The sequence below is a fragment of the Chamaea fasciata genome, unplaced genomic scaffold (genome assembly GCF_029207755.1).
Source record: "Chamaea fasciata isolate MVZ Bird 193981 ecotype frontalis unplaced genomic scaffold, bChaFas1.0.hap1 SCAF_1018, whole genome shotgun sequence".
NCBI lineage: Eukaryota > Metazoa > Chordata > Aves > Passeriformes > Sylviidae > Chamaea > Chamaea fasciata.
The window spans coordinates 1-22980 of NW_027095103.1; the positions used below are offsets into that span (position 1 = coordinate 1).

A 22980-nucleotide genomic window follows, 5' to 3' on the forward strand; every position below is an offset into this window, starting at 1 on the left:
CAGGGAACCTTCTCGAATCCTTGTAGAACCCCAAAGGACCCTCTGGAACCTTCCAGAAGCCCGCTAGAACCCCCATGGAACGCTCCAGAACCCCGACAGACACCTGTAGGAACCCCTAGAACCCCTCTAGAACCCTAAGGGACCCCAGAGAGCCCCCCCAGAACCCTATAGAACCTGCTAGAATCCCATAAACCCCTATGGGACCCTAGAGAACCCCATAAAACCCTATAGAACCCTCTAGAACCCCTTAAACCCCTATTGGACCCTATAGAACCCTATGGGGCCCTATAGATCCCCATTAAACCCCTATAGAACCCTATAGAACTCCTATGGACCCCTATGAGACCCTATAGAACCCCTATGGGGCCCTAGAGATCCCCCATAAACCCCTATAGAACCCTCTAGAACTCCTATAAACCCCTATTGGACCCTATAGAACCCCTATGGGGCCCTATAGAACTCCATTAAACCCCTATGGGACCCTATAGAACGACTATAAACCCCTACAGGACCCTATAGAACTCCTATGGACCCCTATGAGACCCTATAAAACCCCTATGGGACCCTATAGATCCCCTATAAACCCCCATAGAACCCTCTAGAACTCCTATAAACCCCTATGGGACCCTATAGAACTCCTATGGACCCCTATGGAACCTTCTGGAACCCCTATGAACCCCTATGGGACCCTATAGCACCCCATAAACCCCGATGGGACCCTATAGAACCCCTGTGAACCCCCATAGGCCCCTATGGAGCCCCTAAAGGACGCCGCGCGGCCCCGGTGGGGGAGGGGGGCGGCGCCTATGGCGCGCCCCCTTGTGACGTCAGAGGGGGGGGCGGGGCCCGTAAAGGTCGGGGCTGTAAATAGCGGGGGGAGCCCATAGGGGCCGGGATTCTATAGGGGCCGGGATTCTATAGGGGCCGGGAGCCCATAGGGGCCCGGGCAGGTACCGGGGGGCTCTATAGGGGCCGGGGGAGGGGCTCTATAGGGGATGGGGGAGGGGCTCTATAGGGGCCGGGAGAGGGGCTCTATAGGGGATGGGGGAGGGGCTCTATAGGGGCCGGGGGAGGGGCTCTATAGGGGCCGGGGGAGGGGCTCTATAGGGGATGGGGGAGGGGCTCTATAGGGGATGGGGGGAGGGGCTCTATAGGGGAGAGGGGAGGGGCTCTATAGGGGATGGGGGAGGGGCTCTATAGGGGATGGGGGAGGGGCTCTATAGGGGCCGGGGGAGGGGCTCTATAGGGGCCGGGGGAGGGGCTCTATAGGGGCCGGGGGAGGGGCTCTATAGGGGATGGGGGAGGGGCTCTATAGGGGCCGGGGGAGGGGCTCTATAGGGGAGAGGGGAGGGGCTCTATAGGGGCCGGGGGAGGGGCTCTATAGGGGATGGGGGAGGGGCTCTATAGGGGATGGGGGAGGGGCTCTATAGGGGCCGGGGGAGGGGCTCTATAGGGGATGGGGGAGGGGCTCTATAGGGGATGGGGGGAGGGGCTCTATAGGGGAGAGGGGAGGGGCTCTATAGGGGATGGGGGAGGGGCTCTATAGGGGATGGGGGAGGGGCTCTATAGGGGATGGGGGAGGGGCTCTATAGGGGCCGGGGGAGGGGCTCTATAGGGGATGGGGGAGGGGCTCTATAGGGGCCGGGGGAGGGGCTCTATAGGGGAGAGGGGAGGGGCTCTATAGGGGCCGGGGGAGGGGCTCTATAGGGGCCGGGGGAGGGGCTCTATAGGGGATGGGGGAGGGGCTCTATAGGGGATGGGGGAGGGGCTCTATAGGGGCCGGGGGAGGGGCTCTATAGGGGCCGGGGGAGGGGCTCTATAGGGGATGGGGGAGGGGCTCTATAGGGGATGGGGGAGGGGCTCTATAGGGGCCGGGGGAGGGGCTCTATAGGGGCCGGGGGAGGGGCTCTATAGGGGCCGGGAGAGGGGCTCTATAGGGGCCGGGAGAGGGGCTCTATAGGGGATGGGGGAGGGGCTCTATAGGGGCCGGGGGAGGGGCTCTATAGGGGCCGGGGGAGGGGCTCTATAGGGGATGGGGGAGGGGCTCTATAGGGGATGGGGGGAGGGGCTCTATAGGGGAGAGGGGAGGGGCTCTATAGGGGATGGGGGAGGGGCTCTATAGGGGATGGGGGAGGGGCTCTATAGGGGCCGGGGGAGGGGCTCTATAGGGGATGGGGGAGGGGCTCTATAGGGGCCGGGGGAGGGGCTCTATAGGGGAGAGGGGAGGGGCTCTATAGGGGCCGGGGGAGGGGCTCTATAGGGGATGGGGGAGGGGCTCTATAGGGGATGGGGGAGGGGCTCTATAGGGGCCGGGGGAGGGGCTCTATAGGGGCCGGGGGAGGGGCTCTATAGGGGATGGGGGAGGGGCTCTATAGGGGATGGGGGAGGGGCTCTATAGGGGCCGGGGGAGGGGCTCTATAGGGGATGGGGGAGGGGCTCTATAGGGGCCGGGGGAGGGGCTCTATAGGGGATGGGGGAGGGGCTCTATAGGGGATGGGGGAGGGGCTCTATAGGGGCCGGGGGAGGGGCTCTATAGGGGCCGGGGGAGGGGCTCTATAGGGGATGGGGGAGGGGCTCTATAGGGGCCGGGGGAGGGGCTCTATAGGGGATGGGGGAGGGGCTCTATAGGGGATGGGGGAGGGGCTCTATAGGGGCCGGGGGAGGGGCTCTATAGGGGATGGGGGAGGGGCTCTATAGGGGCCGGGGGAGGGGCTCTATAGGGGCCGGGGGAGGGGCTCTATAGGGGACAGACCCCACAGAGGGCGTGGGGGAGGGGGTTCTGTATCCCTGTGTCCACCCCCAGTGTCCACTCTCAGTGTCCAGTGTCCACTCCCAATGTCCACTCCCAGTGTCCACCCCGTGTCCACTCTGTGTCCACTCTCAGTGTCCACTCCCAGCGTCCACCTCATGTCCAGTGTCCCCCCCCAGTGTCCACTCCCAGTGTCCACCCCGTGTCCACCCCAGTGTCCAGTGTCCACTCCCAGTGTCCACTCCCAGTGTCCACCCCGTGTCCACTTTGTGTCCACTCTGTGTCCACCCCAGTGTCCAGTGTCCACTCTCAGTGTCCACTCCCAATGTCCACTCTCAGTGTCCACTCAGTGTCCAGTGTCCACCCCTGTGTCCACTCTCAGTGTCCAGTGTCCACTCAGTGTCCTCTCCCAGTGTCCACTCAGTGTCCATCCCCAGTGTCTACTCCCAGTGTCCACTCCCAGTGTCCACCCCCAGTGTCCACCCCGTGTCCACTTCCAGTGTCCACCCCGTGTCCACCCCCAGTGTCCCCCCCAGTGTCCAGTGTCCACTCCCAGTGTCCACTCCATGTTCATCCTCAGTGTCCAGTGTCCACTCCGTGTCCACCCCCAGTGTCCAGTGTCCACTCCGTGTCCACCCCCAGTGTCCACTCAGTGTCCACTCCGTGTCCACTCAGCGCCATGTCGGCGCTGGAGCGCGTCCAGGCCGGCGGCCGCGGCCTGGATCGCCGCCTGGACTCCGTCCCCGCCTCGGCGCTGCTGGCCGGCCTGAGAGCGGCCGGAGCCGTGTCCGAGCCCGAGGTGGCCGCGCTCGGACGTCCGGGCGGCTCGGGCTGGACGCGGCGACTCCGCGCTCTGGCCGCGGCCAAAGGCGACCGGACGTGCCGCGTGCTGCTCGCCGTCCTCGAGGGGCTGGAGGGGCCGCCCCGGCCGGGCCCTTTCGGTGAGTGACCGCTCCTGCGTCCGGCCGGGCGGTCAGCGGTCACTCCAGTGGTCACTCCAGCGGTCACTCCAGTGGTCACTCCAGGGGTTTTTTTTTGGGATTTTTTCCCCGTTTTTCCCGGGTTTTTATGACCCTTTCTTCAGTGAGTGACCGCTGTGATGTCCAGCCGGGCGGTCAGCGGTCACTTCAGTGGTCACTCCAGTGGTCACTCCAGTGGTCACTCCAGTGGTCACTCCAGGGGGTTTTTTTGGGATTTTTTCCCCGTTTTTCCCAGGCATTATGACCCTTCCTTCAGTGAGTGACCGCTGTGATGTCCGGCCAGGCGGTCAGCGGTCACTCCAGTGGTCACTCCAGTGGTCACTCCAAGGGTCACTCCAAGGGTCACTTCCGGCATTTTTTGGCGGATATTTTCCTGTTTTTCCCTTTTTCCCCTTTTTTCCCATTTCTTCCCAAATTTTTCCCGTTTTTTCCCATTTTTTTCCCCAAATTTTATCCTTTTCCCCCATTTTCTCCCAGATTTTTCCCTTTTCCCCATTTCTTCCCAAATTTTTCCCATTTTTTCCCCCCAATTTTATCCTTTTTTCCCCATTTCCCCCAAGATTTTTCCCATTTTCCACCGATTTTCCCGTTTTTTCCCCATATTTTTACCTGTTCCCTGTTTTCCCCCAGATTTTTCCCATTTTTCCCCATTTTTTCCCCAAATTTTATCCTTTTTCCCATTTCTTCCCAAATTTTTCCCATTTTTCCCATTTCCCCCCAAATTTTATCCTTTTATCCCCATTCCCCCCCCGATTTTTCCCATTTTTCCCCAATTTCCCCCCATTTTTTTCCCATTTCCCCCTCAACTTTTATTCCATTTTCCCCCAATTTTCCCCAAAATTTTCCCAATTTTTTTACCCATTTTTCCCCCAAATTTTCCCCCACTTTTTTCCATTTTTCCCCCATTTCCCCCCCTTTTTTCCCAAATTTCCCCATTTTTCTCCAAAATTTTTCCCAATTTTTCCCATTTTATCCCTTTCCCCCCATTTTTTCCCATTTCTCCCCATTTTCCCCTCAATTTCCCCCCCAAATTTCCCCCAATTTTTCCCATTTTCCCCATTTCCCCCCAATTTTTCCCAATTTCCCCATTTTCCCCCAATTTTTCCCCCAAATTTCCCATTTTTCCCCATTTTCCCCCCAATTTTCCCATTTTGCCCCAATTTTCCCATTTTCCCCATTTCCCCCTCACTTTCCCCCCCAATTTTCCCCATTTCCCCCCATTTTCCCCCAAATTTCCCATTTTTCCCCATTTTCCCCAATTTCCCCCATTTTTCCCCCAATTTTCCCCCCAATTTTCCCATTTTGCCCCAATTTTTCCCGTTTTCCCCATTTCCCCCATTTCCCCCATTTTTCCCTCAATTTCCCCCCAATTATTCCCCAAATTTCCCAATTTTTCCCCAAATTCCCCAATTTTTCCCCAATTTTCCCAATTTTTCCCCAATTTTTCCCCAAATTTCCCCCAAATTTCCCATTTTTCCCCCAAATTTCCCCCAAATTTCCCCCAAATTCCCCATTTTCCCGTTTCTCCGCCCAGATTTCTACGACCCGCAGCGCGACGCCGCCCCCGCGCACCGCTCGGACTGCGCCTGCTGCCGGCCGGAGGCGCCGCGCGCGCGCCGCCACGAGGAGGAGGAGGAGGAGGAAGGAGAACCCAAAACCGAGGAAGAAAACGCCGAAGATGATGAAGGACAACCCAAAAATGAGGAAGAAAACGCCGAGGAAGAGGAAGGAGAACCCAAAAATGAGGAAGAAAACGCCGAGGATGAGGAAGGAGAACCCAAAACCGAGGAAGAAAACGCCGAGGAACAGGAAGACGAAGGCGCTGAAGGCCCCGAGGATGAGGAGGGAGGAGGGGATGAAGATTAGGGTGGGGAGGGGCCGAGGGAGGAGGAAGGTGGAGAGGAAGATGGCGGAGGTGATGAAGATGAAGGACGACGAAGGATTTTGGGTCGAAAAACGCCCAAAATGGATTTTTGGACCTCCATGATGAAGATGATGATGATGATGAAGACGATGAAGGATTTTGGGTCGAAAAACGCCCAAAACGGATTTTTGGATCTCCATGATGAAGATGATGATGATGATGAAGACGACGAAGGATTTTGGGTCGAAAAACGCCCAAAACGGATTTTTGGACCTCCATGATGAAGATGATGATGAAGATGAAGACGATGAAGGATTTTGGGTCGAAAAACGCCCAAAACGGATTTTTGGATCTCCATGATGAAGATGAAGATGATGATGATGATGAAGACGATGAAGGATTTTGGGTCGAAAACCGCCCAAATCGGTCCCGAGTTGGCTCCTCCCCCCTCGCCCCTCCCCCAATAAAGCCCCGCCCCCTCAGCGCAGCTGCAGCGGTAATGTGGGCGTGGCCTCGTTAATTAATGAATGTTAATTAGTGGATGGTTAATGTCTGTGGGGTGGGGGAGGGGCAGCGACGGTCAGCGGCTGGAGTGGGCGTGGCCTTGACTCAACAATGAGCAATGGTCACTCTGGGGGGTGTGGCCTTGACCCAACGATGACCAATGGTCACTCGGGGGGGGCGTGGCCTTGACCGCCATGATGACCAATGGTCACTCTGGGGGGGCGTGGCCTTGACCCGACAATGACCAATGTCCAGCTTTGGTTCTCCTTGACCTCCACGATGACCAATGTCCACTTTGGGAGGGCGGCCTTGACCTCTGCGACGAGCCGTGTCCACTTTGCGACATTCTCCACGGTTTCGATGACCCAAACCCAACTTTGGGAGGTTCTCCTTGGTCTCGATGACCCAAACCCAACTTTGGGAGGTTCTCCATGGTCTCGATGACCCAAACCCAACTTTGGAAGGTTCTTCTTGACCCCAATGACCCAAACCCAACTTTGGAAGGTTCTCCATGATGACCCAAACCCAACTCTGGAAGGTTCTTCTTGACCCCAATGACCCAAACCCAACTTTGGAAGGTTCTCCACGGTCTCGATGACCCAAACCCAACTTTGGAAGGTTCTCCATGGTCTCGATGACCCAAACCCAACTTTGGAAGGTTCTCTATGGTCTCAATGGCCCAAACCCAACTTTGGGCATTTCCTTGGAGAACCTCAATAGAGAAAGTCCAACTTTGGGAGGTTCTCCATGGTCTCGATGACCCAAACCCAACTCTGGAGGGTCCAATGACCTAAAAGTCCAACTTTGGAAGGTTCTCCATGATTCTGATGACCCAAACCCAACTTTGGAAGGTTCTTCTTGACCCCAATGACCCAAACCCAACTTTGGAAGGTTCTCCATGGTCTTGATGACCCAAACCCAACTTTGGAAGGTTCTTCTTGACCCCAATGACCCAAACCCAACTTTGGAAGGTTCTCCATGGTCTCGATGACCCAAACCCAACTTTGGAAGGTTCTCCATGGTCTTGATGACCCAAACCCAACTTTGGAAGGTTCTTCTTGACCCCAATGACCCAAACCAAACTTTGGAAGGTTCTCCATGGTCTCGATGACCCAAACCCAACTTTGGGAGGTTCTCCACGGTCTCGATGACCCAAACCCAACTTTGGAAGGTTCTCCATGATTCTGATGACCCAAACCCAACTTTGGGAGGTTCTTCTTGACCCCAATGACCCAAACCCAACTTTGGAAGGTTCTCCATGGTCTTGATGACCCAAACCCAACTTTGGGAGGTTCTTCTTGACCCCAATGACCCAAACCCAACTTTGGAAGGTTCTTCTTGACCCCAATGACCCAAACCAAACTTTGGAAGGTTCTCCATGGTCTCGATGACCCAAACCCAACTCTGGAGGGTCCAATGACCTAAAAGTCCAACTTTGGAAGGTTCTCCATGATTCTGATGACCCAAACCCAACTTTGGAAGGTTCTTCTTGACCCCAATGACCCAAACCCAACTTTGGGAGGTTCTTCTTGACCCCAATGACCCAAACCCAACTTTGGGAGGTTCTCCACGGTCTCGATGACCCAAACCCAACTTTGGGAGGTTCTCCATGGTCTCGATGACCCAAACCCAACTTTGGGCATTTCCTTGGAGAACCTCATTAGAGAAAGTCCAACTTTGGAAGGTTCTCCATGGTTCTGATGACCCAAACCCAACTTTGGGAGGTTCTTCTTGACCCCAATGACCCAAACCCAACTTTGGGAGGTTCTCCACTGTTTCGACGACCAAAACCCCGCCGACTTTAACGAGTTCTCCACCATTTTAATGACCCCGAACCCCCAAATTTCGGACCTTCGGAAGGTCCAACCAAAAGTCCAACGTCGGGAGGTTCTCCTCGATCGCCGTGAGCGAACCCCCGAGTTTCCGAGGGGGGAGGGTTTTGGGGGGGGGGGGGAGGCCCCTCCCCCTGGCCGAAGCCCCTCCCCCTAGATGCGGAAGCTCTCGGCCTTGCCGTCGATGTGCCGCAGCCTCAGGTAGACGTCGGTGCCGACGCCCTGCAGCGACTGCAGCACCAGGGAGCCCCCCAGGTACTCGGCGTAGGCGCGCGACGTCGGCAGCCCGAAGCCGAACCTGGGGGGCGTTCCCAAAAAAAAAAAACTCGTGAGCGTTTCCCGAAAAAAACGTTCCCAAAAATTCCAAAATTCGCCCAAAAAAAAAAAAAAAATTCCCGTCAAATTTCATCAAAAAACCCCCGAAATCGCCGGATTTATCCCGGAGCCGAAGCTGGCGGCGTTCCCGGAAAAAAAAATGGATTTTGTTGAGCGTTCCCTGAAAAAAAGGTTCCCAAAATGTTCCCAAAGATACAAAAAAAATTCCCAAAAATTTCCCCCAAAAGATCGCGTCGAATACGAGAGATTTCATCAAAAACCCCCAAATCCCGAATTTACCCCGAAGCTGAAGTTGGGGGGCACCGAACGTTCCCAAAAATCCCCAAAAAATTCCCCAAAAAATCCCCCCAAAAAATCCCCAAAAAATCCCCAAAAAAATCCCCCAAAAAATCCCCCAAAAAATCCCCAAAAAATCCCCCAAAAAATCCCCCAAAAAATCCCCCAAAAAATCCCCCAAAAATCCCCCCAAAAATCCCCCAAAAATCCCCCAAAAAATCCCCAAAAAATCCCCAGAATCCCCAAAAATCCCCCAAAAATCCCAAAAAATCCCCCCAAAAATCCCCAAAAAATCCCCCAAAAAATCCCCAAAAAGTCCCCAAAAATCCCCCAAAAATCCCCCCAAAAAATCCCAAAAATCCCCCAAAAAATCCCCAAAAAATCCCCAAAAAATCCCCAAAAAAATCCCCAAAAATCTCCAAAAAATCCCCAAAAAATCCCCAAAAATCCCCCAAAAAATCCCCTAAAAAATCCCAAAAAATCCCCAAAAAATCCCCTAAAAAATCCCAAAAAATCCCCAAAAAATCCCCAAAAAATCCCCAAAAATCCCCCAAAAAATCCCCCCCAAAAATCCCCAAAAAATCCCCAAAAAATCCCCAAAAATCCCCCAAAAAATCCCAAAAAATCCCAAAAAATCCCCAAAAAATCCCCTAAAAAATCCCCAAAATCCCCAAAAAATCCCCAAAAAATCCCCAAAAATCCCCCCAAAATCCCCAAAAAATCCCCCAAAAATCCCCAAAAATCCCCAAAAAATCCCCAAAAAATCCCCAAAAATCCCCAAAAAATCCCCAAAAATCCCCCAAAAAATCCCCAAAAATCCCCAAAAATCCCCCAAAAAATCCCCAAATATCCCCAACCCCCCCCCACCCTGGGGGTCTCCCCACTTTAGTGGAATCTCCCCAATTTGAGTTGGGGTCCGCCCTGTTATTTTTTGCCCCCCCCGGGTATTTTCCTCCCCCCCGGTTATTTTTTTACCCCCCCCCGGTTATTTTTCCTCCCCCCCCGGATATTTTTGGTCTCCCCGGGTTATTATTCCCCCCCCCGGGTATTTTTGGTCTCCCCCAGGTGCTTTTCCCCCCCCCGGGTTATTTTTTACCCCCCCCCCAGTTATTTTCCCCCCCCCCCCCGGGTTATTTTCCCCCCCCCCCCGGGGTATTTTTTCCCCCCCCGGGTTATTTCTTCCCCCCCCGGGGTATTTTATCCCCCCCAGGTAATTTTTTCCCCCCCCCGGGGTATTTTATCCCCCCCAGGTAATTTTTTGCCCCCCCCGGGGTATTTTATCCCCCCCAGGTAATTTTTTGCCCCCCCCGGGGTATTTTATCCTCCCCAGGTAATTTTTTGCCCCCCCCGGGGTATTTTTTTCCCCCCCCGGGGTATTTTATCCCCCCCCAGGTAATTTTTTGCCCCCCCCGGGGTATTTTTCCCCCCCCCAGGTAATTTTTTGCCCCCCCCGGGGTATTTTATCCCCCCCCGGGGTATTTTTTCCCCCCCCCGGGGTATTTCCCCCCCTCCCCCGGGCGTGGGGCTCCGGCCGACCCGTGCATGGGCCCGGCCTGGCCGCCGGCGTCCATCAGGCCGCGGAAGGGCCCCCCCAGGCGCGGGTCCTGCGCGCTGGCCTCGGCCGTGCTGAAGTGATACTCGGTCACCTTGTCCAGCAGCTCGTGCGGCACGCCGCCGCCGCGGTCCGAGATCCTGCGGGGGCGGCCGGGGACGCTTGGGGACAGCGGGGACACCGGGGGGGCACCTGGGGACACCTAAAATACACCTGGGGACACCTGGGGGCACCTGGGGACAGCAGGGACACCTGGGGGGCACTTGGGGACACCTGGGGACACTTGGGGACAGCTGGGGACAGCTGGGGACAGCGGGGACACCTGGGGGGCACCTAAAATACACCTGGGGACACCTGGGGACAGCTGGGGACACCTGGGGACACCTGGGGACACCTAAAATACACCTGGGGACAGCTGGGGACACCTGGGACACCTGGGGACACCCCGGGGACACCCTGGGGACACCTGGGGACAGCTGGGGACACCTAAAATACACCTGGGGACACCTGGGGACACCTGGGGACAGCTGGGGACAGCTGGGGACAGCTGGGGACAGCTGGGGACACCTGGGGACGGCTGGGACACCTAAAATACACCTGGGGACACCTGGGGACACCTGGGGACACCTGGGGACAGCTGGGGACACCTGGGGACGGCTGGGGACACTCTAGGGACATTTTGGGGACACTTTGGGGACACTTGGGGACACCTGGGGACACCTGGGGACACCTGGGGACGGCTGGGGACACTCTAGGGACATTTTGGGGACACTTTGGGGACACTTGGGGACACCTGGGGACACCTGGGGACACCTAAAATACACCTGGGGACACTTGGGGACACCTGGGACACACCTGGGGACACCTGGGGACACTTTGGGGACACCTGGGACACACCTGGGGACACTGGGGACACTTTGGGGACACTTTGGGGACACTTCGAGAACTCTTCAAGGACCCTCTGGGGACACTGGGAAGTTTTGGGGACCTTGGGGACACCTTGAGGACACCTGGGGACACCTGGGGACACCTGGGACACCTGGGGACACTTTGGGGACACTTTGGGGACGTTTGGGGACACTTTGGGGACCCCCGGGGGCGGTTACCGGATGACGAGGTCGATGTCGTTGTTGGCGATGGTCACCACGATGTCGGGGACGTTGTAGGGCGTGTCCAGGTGCGACTCCATGGTGGCCCTGGCGGCCCCAAAGGTCACCGGGGTCACCTGGGAACCCAACGGTCCCCAAATTCCCCCAAAGTTCCCCAAAATTCCCAAAAAAAATTCCCAAAAAATTGCCCCAAAAAATTCCCAAAAAATTCCCCCCAAAATTCCCCAAAAAATTCCCAAAAAACTCCCCCCAAAAATTCCCAAAAAGTTCTCCCAAAATTCCCAAAAAATTCCCAAAATATTCCCAAAAAATTCCCCCAAAATTCCCAAAAAATTCCCCCAAAAATTCCCAAAAAGTTCCCCAAAAATTCCCCCAAAATTTCCCCAAAATTCCCAAAAAATTCCCCAAATCCTCCTCACAATGTCACCGGGGTCACCTGGGAACCCCACATTCCCCCAATTCCCCCAAAATTCCCCCCCAAATTCCCCCAAAATTCCCCAAAAAATTCCCAAAAAATTCCCCCCAAAATTCCCAAAAAGTTCTCCCAAAATTCCCCAAAAATTTCCAAAAAATTCCCAAAAAATTCCCCAAAAATTCCCGCAAAATTCTCCCAAAATTCCCAAAAAATTCCCAAAAAATTCCCAAAAAATTCCCCAAAATTCCCAAAAAATTCCAAAAAAATTCCCCAAATCCTCCCCTAAATGTCACCGGGGTCACCTGGGAACCCCAAATTCCCCCAAATTCCCCCAAAATTCTCCAAAATTCCCCAAAATTCCCCCAAAAGCCTCCAAAAATCCATCAAAATTCCCCCAAAATGCCCCAAAATTTCCCCAAATCCCAAAAATTCCCAAAAATTTCCCAAAAAATTCCCCAAACTACCCCAAAAATCCCTCAACGTTTCCTTAAAATCCCTCAAAATTTCCCCCAAATCCCCCCAAATTCCCCCAAACTTTCCCCAAAATTCCCTCAAATCCCCCAAAATTTCTCCAAAATCCCCCAAAATTTCTCCAAAATCCCCCAAAGTTTCTCCAAAATCCCCCAAAATTTTCTTTAAAATCCCCCAAAATCTCCGAAATCCACCAAAATCCCCCAAAATTTCCCCCAAAATCCCCCAAAATTCCCCCAAAATTTCCCCCAAATCCCCCAAAATCCCCCCAAATCCCCCAGAATTCCCAGAATCCCTCAAAACTTCCCCCAAAATCCCCCCAAAAATCCCGCAAAACTTCCCAAAATTTCCTTAAAATCCCCCAAAATCCCCTCAAAATCTCCAAAAATCCCTCAAATCCCTCAAAATCTCCCCAAAAACCCCCAGAATCCCCAAAAATTCCCCCAAAATTTCCTTAAAATCCCCCAAATCCCCCCAAATTTCCCCCAAATCCCCTAAAAACCCCCCAAAATTTCCAAAATCTCCCCGGAATCCCCAGAACCCCCCAGAATTCCCAGAATTCCCAGACACCCCCCAGAATTCCCGGAATCCCTCAAAACTTCCCCCCAAAAATGCCGCAAAATCCCCCAAAATTTCCTTAAAATCCCCCAAAATCCCCCCAAATTTCCCCCCCAAATCCCCCAGAATTCCGGGAATTCCGGGAATCCCGGGAATGCCGGGAGCCGGGGGGCGGGGCCGACCTCATGGCGTTCTTGAGCAGCTCGGGCAGGACGTAGTCCAGCGGCAGCGGGATGAACGGGAAGCGCGCGGCCACGTGGCCGTTGATGCGCACGCGGGGGGCGTTGCCGTACTGGTGCTCGCACAGGCGCCTGCGGGCGGGGCAGGCACACCTGAGACAGGTGGGACACGCCTGGGACACGCCTGGGACAGGTGGGACACGCCTGGGACACACCTGGGACACACCTGAGACAGGTGGGACACGCCTGGGACAGGTGAGACACACCTGGGACACACCTGGGACAGGTGGGACACACCTGGGACACGCCTGAGACAGGTGGGACACACCTGGGACACGCCTGAGACAGGTGGGACACACCTGGGACACGCCTGAGACAGGTGGGACACACCTGGGACACACCTGAGACAGGTGGGACACACCTGGGACACACCTGAGACAGGTGGGACACACCTGGGACACACCTGGGACAGGTGGGACACACCTGGGACACACCTGAGACAGGTGGGACACGCCTGGGACACACCTGAGACAGGTGGGACATGCCTGGGACACACCTGAGACAGGTGGGACACACCTGGGACACGCCTGGGACACGCCTGAGACAGGTGGGACACACCTGAGACACACCTGGGACAGGTGGGACACGCCTGGGACACACCTGAGACAGGTGGGACACACCTGGGACACACCTGAGACAGGTGGGACACGCCTGGGACACGCCTGGGACACGCCTGAGACAGGTGGGACACACCTGAGACACACCTGGGACAGGTGGGACACGCCTGGGACACACCTGAGACAGGTGGGACACGCCTGGGACACGCCTGGGACACACCTGGGACACACCTGAGACAGGTGGGACACACCTGGGACACGCCTGGGACACACCTGAGACAGGTGAGACACGCCTGGGACAGGTGAGAGACACCTGGGACACACCTGAGACAGGTGAGACACACCTGGGACACGCCTGGGACACACCTGAGACAGGTGAGACACGCCTGGGACAGGTGAGAGACACCTGGGACACACCTGGGACACACCTGAGACACACCTGAGACAGGTGGGACACGCCTGGGACACGCCTGGGACACACTTGGGACACACCTGAGATACGCCTGACACAGGTAAGAGACACCTGAGACTGGTGAGACACCTGAGACACACCTGAGACACACCTGGGACACACCTGAGACAGGTGAGAGACACCTGGGACACACCTGAGACACACCTGAGACAGGTGAGAGACACCTGGGACACACCTGAGACAGGTGAGACACACCTGGGACACACCTGAGACACACCTGAGACAGGTGAGAGACACCTGGGACACACCTGAGAAAGGTGAGAGACACCTGAGACACACCTGAGACACACCTGTGACACACCTGCGCTCACTCAGTGTCACCCCAGACACGTGGCCCCTGACGGGCTCAGGTGCTCTCACAAACACCTGAGGACACAGGTGTGACCGCTGTGACCTCACCTGGTGTGACCTCACCTGTGTGACGTCACCTGAGTGACCTCACCTGGTGTGACCTCACCTGGGTGACCTCACCTGCTGTGACCTCACCTGAGTGACCTCACCTGGTGTGACCTCACCTGTGTGACCTCACCTGAGTGACCTCACCTGGGTGACCTCACCTGTGTGACCTCACCTGGGTGACCTCACCTGGTGTGACCTCACCTGTGTGACCTCACCTGGGGTGATCTCACCTGAGTGACCTCACCTGAGTGACCTCACCTGTGTGACCTCACCTGTGTGACCTCACCTGAGTGACCTCACCTGGTGTGACCTCACCTGGGGTGATCTCACCTGTGTGACCTCACCTGGGTGACCTCACCTGGGTGACCTCACCTGGTGTGACCTCACCTGTGTGACCTCACCTGGGGTGATCTCACCTGTGTGACCTCACCTGGGTGACCTCACCTGTGTGACCTCACCTGGGGTGACCTCACCTGGGGTGACCTCACCTGGTGTGACCTCACCTGTGTGACCTCACCTGGGTGTGACCTCACCTATGTGACCTCACCTGTGTGACCTCACCTGGGTGTGACCTCACCTGTGTGACCTCACCTGTGTGACATCACCTGGTGTGACCTCACCTGTGTGACCTCACCTGGCAGCCACAGTCGCCTAGTGTCACCTGCTGGCTGCTGTGTCCTGCCAGGTGTGCCCAGGTGTGCCCAGGTGTGCCCAGGTGTCCCCAGGTGTGCCCAGGTGTCCCCAGGTGTCCCCAGGTGTCCCCAGGTGTGTCCCCAGGTGTCCCCAGGTGTCCCCAGGTGTCCCCAGGTGTGTCCCCAGGTGTCCCCAGGTGTGCCCAGGTGTCCCCAGGTGTCCCCAGGTGTCCTCAAGGTGTGCCCAGGTGTCCCCAGGTGACCCCAGGTGTCCCCAGGTGACCCCAGGTGTGCCCAGGTGAGCTCACCTGGCGAAGTCCACCCACTTCTCGATGAGTTTCTTGGGGCTCAGGCGGGTGCAGATGATGCCGACGAAATCCGGCTGCGAGTTTTGGGGGGAGAAACGGGAAAAACGGGAAAAAGTGAGGAAAAAAAACGGGGAAAATTGGGGAAAAAATGGGGAAAATGGGGAAACGAGGAAAAACATGGGAAAAAAGGGAAAAAAAACCAGAAAAAATGGGAAAAATGCGGGAAAAGTGAGAAAAAAAATGGGAAAAATTGGGGAAAAATGGGAAAAATGGGGAAAATGGGGAAACGGGGAAAATAGGAAAACAGGGAAACGAGGAAAAACATGGGAAAAAAAGGGGGAAAAAATCAGAAAAAATGGGAAAAATGGGGGAAAAGTGAGAAAAAAATGGGGAAAATTGGGGAAAAAAAACCCAGAAAAAATGGGAAAAAATGGGGAAAAATTAGAAAAAATTGGGAAAATAGGGGAAAAAAAGGAAAAAATGGGAAAAATGGGGGGGAAATGGGAAAAAAAAATCCAGGAAAAAAGGGGGGAAAATCAGAAAAATGGGGAAAGGAGGAAAAATGGGGAAAAAGAGGAAAAAATGGGGAAAAACAAGAAAAAATTGGGGAGAAATGGCAAAAAAAGTGGGAAAAAATGGGGAAAAAAAACAGGAAAAGTGGGGAAAAAACCCAGGAAAAATGGGGAAAAAAAACCACAGGAAAACAGGGAAAAAAAAACAGGAAAAATGGGGAAAATAAAAAAAAAAAAAAAACAGGAAAAACGGGAAAAAAACCCAAGAAAAATGGGGGAAAAAACCAGGAAAAATGGGGAAAAAAAAAAACAGGAAAAATGGGGAAAAAAAACCAGGAAAAATGGGGGAAAAAACACGAAAAATAGGAAAAAACCCAGGAAAAATGGGAAAAAAAAAACAAACAGGAAAAATGGAAAAAAACCCAGAAAAAATGGGAAAAAAAGAGGGAAAAATGGGGAAAACTGGAAAAATTCGGGAGAAATGGGGAAAATTGGGGGAAAAACCGGGAAAAATGGGAAAAAACTCAAGAAAAATGGGAAAAAATTAAAAAAAAAACCGGAAAAATGGGAAAAAAACCCAGGAAAACTGGGAATTAACCAGGATACCTGGGTACCTGTCCCACCTGGGCAGGGGACGCACCTGTCCGTCCAGGTGAGCTCACCTTGTCCTCGTGCAGCGCCAGGTGATGCGCCGCCAGCATCCTCATGCCCAGCCGGGAGGTCAGCGTCTTGTCCAGGAACGGCCGCAGCAGCCGCTCGTCCTGACAGGTGAGAGACAGGGGAGGGACAGGTGAGACAGGGGAGACAGGTGAGAGACAGGTGAGACACAGGTGAGACAGGTGAGAGACAGGGGAGGGACAGGGGAGACAGGTGAGAGACAGGGGAGAGACAGGGGAGACAGGTGAGACAGGTGAGACACAGGTGACACAGGTGAGACAGGTGAGAGACAGGTGAGACAGGTGAGGGACAGGTGAGAGACAGGGGAGACAGGGGAGACAGGGGAGACAGGTGTGACAGGTGAGAGGCAGGTGAAAACAGGTGACAGGTAAGACAGGTGAGACAGACGAGAACAGATAAGAGACAGGTGAGAGACAGGTGAGAGACAGGTGAGAGACAGGTGAGACAGGGGAGAGACAGGGGAGAGACAAGTGAGACAGGTGAGAGACAGGTGAGGGACAGGTGAGTGGGTGTGGCTCAGGTGGGACTTCCCACATGTACAGGTGTATCACAGGTGTGCCCCAGGTGAGGTCACCTGTCCCAGGTGTGTCCCAGGTGAGCTCACCTGTCCCAGGTGTGTCCCAGGTGAGGTCACCTGTCCCAGGTGGGGTCACCTGTCCCAGGCGTGTCCCAGGTGGGCTCACCTGTCCCAGGTGGGGTTACCTGGATGTGCCTGCGGCACTCCCTCAGCCCCTCGGCCAGCAGGTGTGTGTGTGTGTGTGTGTGTGTGTGTCCCCACAGGTGAGGTCACCTGTCCCAGGTGTGTCCCAGGTGGGCTCACCTGTCCCAGGTGGGGTTACCTGGATGTGCCTGCGGCACTCCCTCAGCCCCTCGGCCAGCAGCGTCACCACGTCCTTGTGATCCTCCAGCAGCTGCCGCAGCAGCGCGCAGTACTGGGACTCGTCGCTGCGCCCCTGGATCTGCGCACGGGAGACGGGTCAGTGCCCAGGTGTGCCCAGGTGAGTCCCCAGGTGTATCCCAGGTGAGTCCCCAGGTGTGTCCAGGTGTGTCCCAGCTGTCCCCAGGTATCCCCAGGTGTGTCTCAGGTGTGTCCCAGTTGTCCCCAGGTGTCCCCAGGTGTGTCCCAGGTGTATTTTAGGTGCCCCCAGGTGTGCCCAGGTGTGTCCCAGGTGCCCCCAGGTGCTCCCAGGTGTGCCCAGGTGTGTCTCTCACCCCCCAGGTGTGCCCAAGTGTGCCCAGGTGTATTTTAGGTGTCCCCAGGTGTCCCAGGTGTCCCCAGGTGTCCCCAGGTGTATTTTAGGTGTCCCCAGGTGTCCCCAGGTGTGTCCCAGGTGTGTCCCAGGTGTCCCCAGGTGTGCCCAGGTGTCCCCAGGTGTGTCCCAGCTGTCCCCAGGTGTCCCCAGCTGTCCCCAGCTGTCCCCAGGTGTCCCCAGGTGTCCCCAGGTGTCCCCAGGTGTGTCCCAGCTGTCCCCAGGTGTCCCCAGGTGTCCCCAGGTGTCCCCAGGTGTCCCCAGGTGTCCCCAGGTGTATTTTAGGTGTCCCAGGTGTCCCCAGGTGACCCCAGGTGTATTTTAGGTGTCCCAGGTGACCCCAGGTGTATTTTAGGTGTCCCAGGTGTCCCCAGGTGTGCCCAGGTGTGTCCCAGGTGTCCCCAGGTGTCCCAGGTGTCCCCAGGTGTATTTTAGGTGTCCCAGGTGTCCCCAGGTGCGTCACTCACCGGCGGGAAGTCGCTCAGTTTCTGGAAGGCGCGGATGTACAGCTCGTGCTGGGGGGAGGGGACGCACTCAGAATTCCGGGAGAAAACCCAAACTTCGGGATTTGTCCCCGGGAATTTCGGGATTCCCCCCGGGAATTTTGGGGATTCCCATGAAATTTTGGGATTCCCCTCAGAATTTTACGTTTTTCCCCTGGAAATTTTAGGATTTCCCCCCGAAATTTTGAGATTTTTTCCCCTCAAAATTTCGCGAATTCCGCTTAAAAATTTTTGGTTTTCTCGGGAATTTCGCGATTTTTCTGGGAATTTTGGGGATTTTTTTAGAAATTTTTGGGATTCCCAGGAAATTTTTGGGATTCCCCTCAGAATTTCAGGGTCTCCCCTGGAAATTTTAAGATTTTTCCCCAAAATTTTATAGATTTTTTTTGCCAAAATTTTGCAAATTCTGTTTAAAAATTTCTGATATTCTCGGGGATTTCGTGATTTTTCTGGGAATTTCAGGATTCCCCCAGGAATTTTCGGGATTCCCAGGGAATTTTATGTTTTTCCCCTGGAAATTTTAGGATTTCCCCCCGAAATTTTGAAGATTTTCCCCATGAAATTTCGCCGATTCCACCCAAATTTTCCCATTTCCTCAGAAATTTCGCGATTTTTCCGGGAATTTCAGGATTCCTCTCAGAATTTTTGGCATTCCCGTGAAATTTTCGGGATTCCCAGGGAATTTCAGGATTTCCCCTCAGAAATTTGAGACTTTTGCCTTAAATTTTGGGGACTTTTCTCTTGAAATTTTGCCGATTCCAGCCCAAATTCCCGATTTCCTCAGGAATTTCGCGATTTTCCCGGGAATTTCAGGATTCCTCTCAGAATTTTTGGGATTCCCGTGAAATTTTTGGGATTCCTCTCAGAATTTTACGTTTTTCCTCTGGAAATTTTAGGATTTTCCCCTGAAATTTTGAAGATTTTCCTGTCGAAATTTTGCCGATTCCACCCAAATTTTCCCATTTCCTTGGGGATTTCGCGATTTTTCCGGGAATTTCAGGATTCCTCTCAGAATTTTTGGGATTCCCGTGAAATTTTCGGGATTCCCAGGGAATTCCGGGATTTCCCCTCAGAAATTTGAGACTTTTGCCTTGAATTTTGAAGACTTTCCCCTCGAAATTTCGCCGATTCCGCCCAAATTCTCCCGATTTCCGCGGGAATTTCGCCATTTCTCCGGGAATTTCGGGATTCCCCCCCCCCAGCCGGAGATCCCGCCTCTCACCACGTGGAGGATGGTGGGATTGCAGCCGATGATGAAGGGCAGCTGGCGGAAGCCCTGGATGCGGTGGGCGATGCGCACGGGCAGCTCCTGCTGCAGGTACCGGGCGCTTTTCTGGGGGGAAAAACACAAAATTTGGGCAATTCCCGAGTTTTTCGGCACCTTTCCCACCCCCTCACGGATTTTTTTGGGAGTTTCGGGAACCCCCAAATCTCTTTTTCGACCTCAATTTTTGTTTTCTTGGTTCTTCTTTTTTGTCGCCCAAATCGACAAAATTTCGAGGCGGGTTTTGGGGCTCTCAAAAATTCCTCAGGTTTTAAGGAGTTTCCCCCAAATTCCCCAAAATTTTGGGATCCCCCAACCGCCCGAAACATCAAATTTTGGGGAAATCAGCCAAATTTGGGGAAATCCATCCAAAAATCCTCCAAAATTCCCCAAAGTTTTGGGATTTTCCCCCGAAATTTGGGGAAATCCGTCCCAAAAATCCTCCCAAGTCCCCCAAAATTTCTGGGAATTTCCCCAAAATTTCACCCCCAAATTTTGGGGACCCTCATAATCTTCCCAAATTTCCCCAAAATTTTGGGATTTTCCCCTAAAAACCTCCCAAAACCCCCCAAATTTTTGGGAATTCACCTCTAAATTCTGGAGACCCTCAAAATCCTCAAATTCCTCCAAAATTCCTCCAAAATTCCCCCAAATTTTTGGGATTTCAATCCTAAATTCTGGGGATCTTCAAAATCCTCCCAAATTCCCTCAAATTTTTGGGATTTTCCCCCCAAATTTCACCCCCTAAACTCTGGGCACCCCAAACCCTCAAAATTTTCCTGAATCCCCCAAAATTTTGGGATTTTCCCCTAAAAAACCTCCCAAAATCCCCAAATTTTTGGGAATTCACCTCTAAATTCTGGGAACCCTCAAAATCTTCCCAAATTCCCTCAAAATTTTGGGATTTCCCCCAAAAAAACCTCCAAAAACCCCCAAAATTTTTGGGATTTCACCTCTAAATTCTGGGGATCTTCCAAATCCTCCCAAATTCCCCCAAATTTTGGGAATTTCCCCCCAAATTCGGGGGTCTCCCTCACCAGGATGTGGCTGCCGTCCTGCGAGCGCCCCGAGTAGAGCATGGTGGTGGGGGTCAGGCGAACCGAGGGCTGGGGGGAAAAAAAGGAGATTTTGGGGCGAAAAAAGGAGATTTTGGGCAAAAAAAAGGGAGATTTTGGGCAAAAAAAGGAGATTTTGGGGCAAAAAAAGGAGATTTTGGGGAAGAAAAGGAGATTTTGGGGCAAAAAAAGGAGATTTTGGGCAAAAAAAGGAGATTTTGGGGAGGAAAAGGAGATTTTGGGCAAAAAAAGGAGATTTTGGGGCAAAAAAAGGAGATTTTGGGGAAGAAAAGGAGATTTTGGGGGAAAAAAGGAGATTTTGGGGCAAAAAAAGGAGATTTTGGGGAAGAAAAGGAGATTTTGGGGAAGAAAGGAGATTTTGGGGGAAAAAGGAGATTTTGGGGAGGAAAAGGAGATTTTGGGGCAAAAAAAGGAGATTTTGGGGAAGAAAAGGAGATTTTGGGGGAAAAAAGGAGATTTTGGGCAGAAAAAAAGGAGATTTTGGGGAAGAAAAGGAGATTTTGGGGCAAAAAAAGGAGATTTTGGGGGAAAAAAGGAGATTTTGGGCAAAAAAAGGAAGATTTTGGGCAAAAAAAGGAGATTTTGGGGCAAAAAAGGAGATTTTGGGGAAGAAAAGGAGATTTTGGGGAAAAAAAAAAGGAGATTTTGGGGAAGAAAAAGAGATTTTGGGGTAATTTGGAGGCGGGGTCTCTGGGGTAATTTGGGTAATTTGGGGCGGGGTCTCTGGGTTATTTGGGGGCGGGGTCTCCGGGGTAATTTGGGGCGGGGTCTCTGGGGTAATTTGGGTAATTTGGGGCGGGGTCTCCGGGCAACTTGTGGGCGGGGTCTCTGGGGATTTTTTGGGGGGGGGGATTTTGGGGCGGAGTCTCCCAGGGTAATTTGGCTATTTGGGGGCGGGGTCTCTGGGGATTTTTCGGGAATTCGGGGCGGGGTCTCCGGGCCATTTGGGGGCGGGGTCTCCGACCTTCTCGGCGGCGGCATCGATGGCGGGCTGGTGGTAGAAGGAGGTGACGGCCTTGCAGCGCTCCCGGGCCAGGTCGGGCGGGGTCTGCGTCTGGTCGGCGGCGGCGCGGGCGGGGGGGGGCGCGGGGGGGCCGTCCCCGCCCCCCTCAGGGAGCCCCCCAGAACCCGCCGCAGCATCTCCTGCATCGGCGGGGAAAGGGTTAATGGGGGTGGGGAAAGGGTTAACGGGGAGGGGAGAGGGTTAATGGGGAGGGGAAAGGGTTAATGGGGAGGGGAAAGGGTTAATGGGGAGGGGAGAGGGTTAATGGGGAGGGGAAAGGGTTAATGGGGAGGGGAAAGGGTTAATGGGGAGGGGAGAGGGTTAATGGGGAGGGGAAAGGGTTAATGGGGAGGGGAGAGGGTTAATGGGGAGGGGAGAGGGTTAATGGGGAGGGGAAAGGGTTAATGGGGAGGGGAGAGGGTTAATGGGGAGGGGAAAGGGTTAATGGGGAGGGGAGAGGGTTAATGGGGAGGGGAGAGGGTTAATGGGGAGGGGAAAGGGTTAATGGGTTAAATCACCCAAAAATCACCAAAATCACCCAAAAAAACACGAAAATAACCCGAAAAACACCAAAATCACCCAAAAACCACCAAAATCACCCAAAACCCTCCAAAATCACTCCAAAACCATCAAAATCACCCCAAAACCCACCAAAATCACCAAAAAAACCCCAAAATCATCCCAAAAACCAGAAAATCACCCAAAAACCCCAAAATAACCCCCAAAAACCCAAAATCCCCTCTAGGAACCCAAAAAAACGCCCAAAAAAACCCCAAACCCCAATAAGAGACCCCAAAATCGCCGAAAAAAACCCCAAAAAACCCTTTAGGGACCCAAAATCGCCCAAAAAAACCCCAAAAAACCCCCAAAAAACCCCCCCAAACCCCCAAATCACCCAAAAAACCCCAAAATCACCCAAAACCCACCAAAATCACCCCAAAAACCCCAAAATCACCCAAAATCACCCAAAACCCACCAAAATCACTCAAAAAACCCCAAAATCACCCAAAAACCACCAAAATCACCCAAAATCGCCCAAAATCGCCCAAAAACCACCAAAATCACCCCAAAACCATCAAAATCACCCAAAATCGCCCAAAAAACATCAAAATCACCCCCAAAACACCAAAAGACCCTTTAGGGACCCAAAATCCCCACAAGAACTCCCCAAAAATCCAAAAAAAAACCCCAAAACCCCAAAATCACCCAAAAATCCCCTAAAATCACCCAAAATCACCCAAAAAACACCAAAATCGCCCAAAATCACCCAAAACCCACCAAAATCGCCCAAAACCCACCAAAATCACCCAAAAAACACCAAAAATCGCCGGAAAACCCCAAAATCACCCAAAATCACCCAAAAAACACCAAAATCACCCAAAATCACCCAAAATCGCCCAAAAAAAACCCAAAATCACCCAAAAATCCCCTAAAACACCCC

General features: G+C 53.8%; 2 protein-coding genes across 2 annotated transcripts; one reads left to right on the forward strand and one right to left on the reverse strand.

Annotated features, from left to right (window-relative positions):
- The first annotated feature begins 3424 nt into the window (after positions 1–3424).
- LOC136284490 (high mobility group nucleosome-binding domain-containing protein 5-like) lies at positions 3425–6093 on the forward strand. Its single transcript, XM_066174834.1, has 2 exons — positions 3425–3690; positions 5264–6093. Exons 1-2 carry the CDS (start codon positions 3429–3431, stop codon positions 5593–5595), a joined length of 594 nt encoding a protein of 197 aa, XP_066030931.1. The 5' UTR covers positions 3425–3428; the 3' UTR covers positions 5596–6093.
- Positions 6094–7897: 1804 nt separating this feature from the next.
- On the reverse strand, positions 7898–21676 carry LOC136306130 (branched-chain alpha-ketoacid dehydrogenase kinase-like). The gene is given in 12 exon segments (XM_066174833.1): positions 7898–8227; positions 10078–10233; positions 11200–11289; positions 12829–12957; positions 15254–15327; positions 16428–16526; positions 17283–17402; positions 18161–18208; positions 19419–19529; positions 20498–20566; positions 21501–21617; positions 21620–21676. Coding segments are annotated over 12 exon segments (1215 nt in total). The 3' UTR covers positions 7898–8082.
- Positions 21677–22980: the final 1304 nt, after the last annotated feature.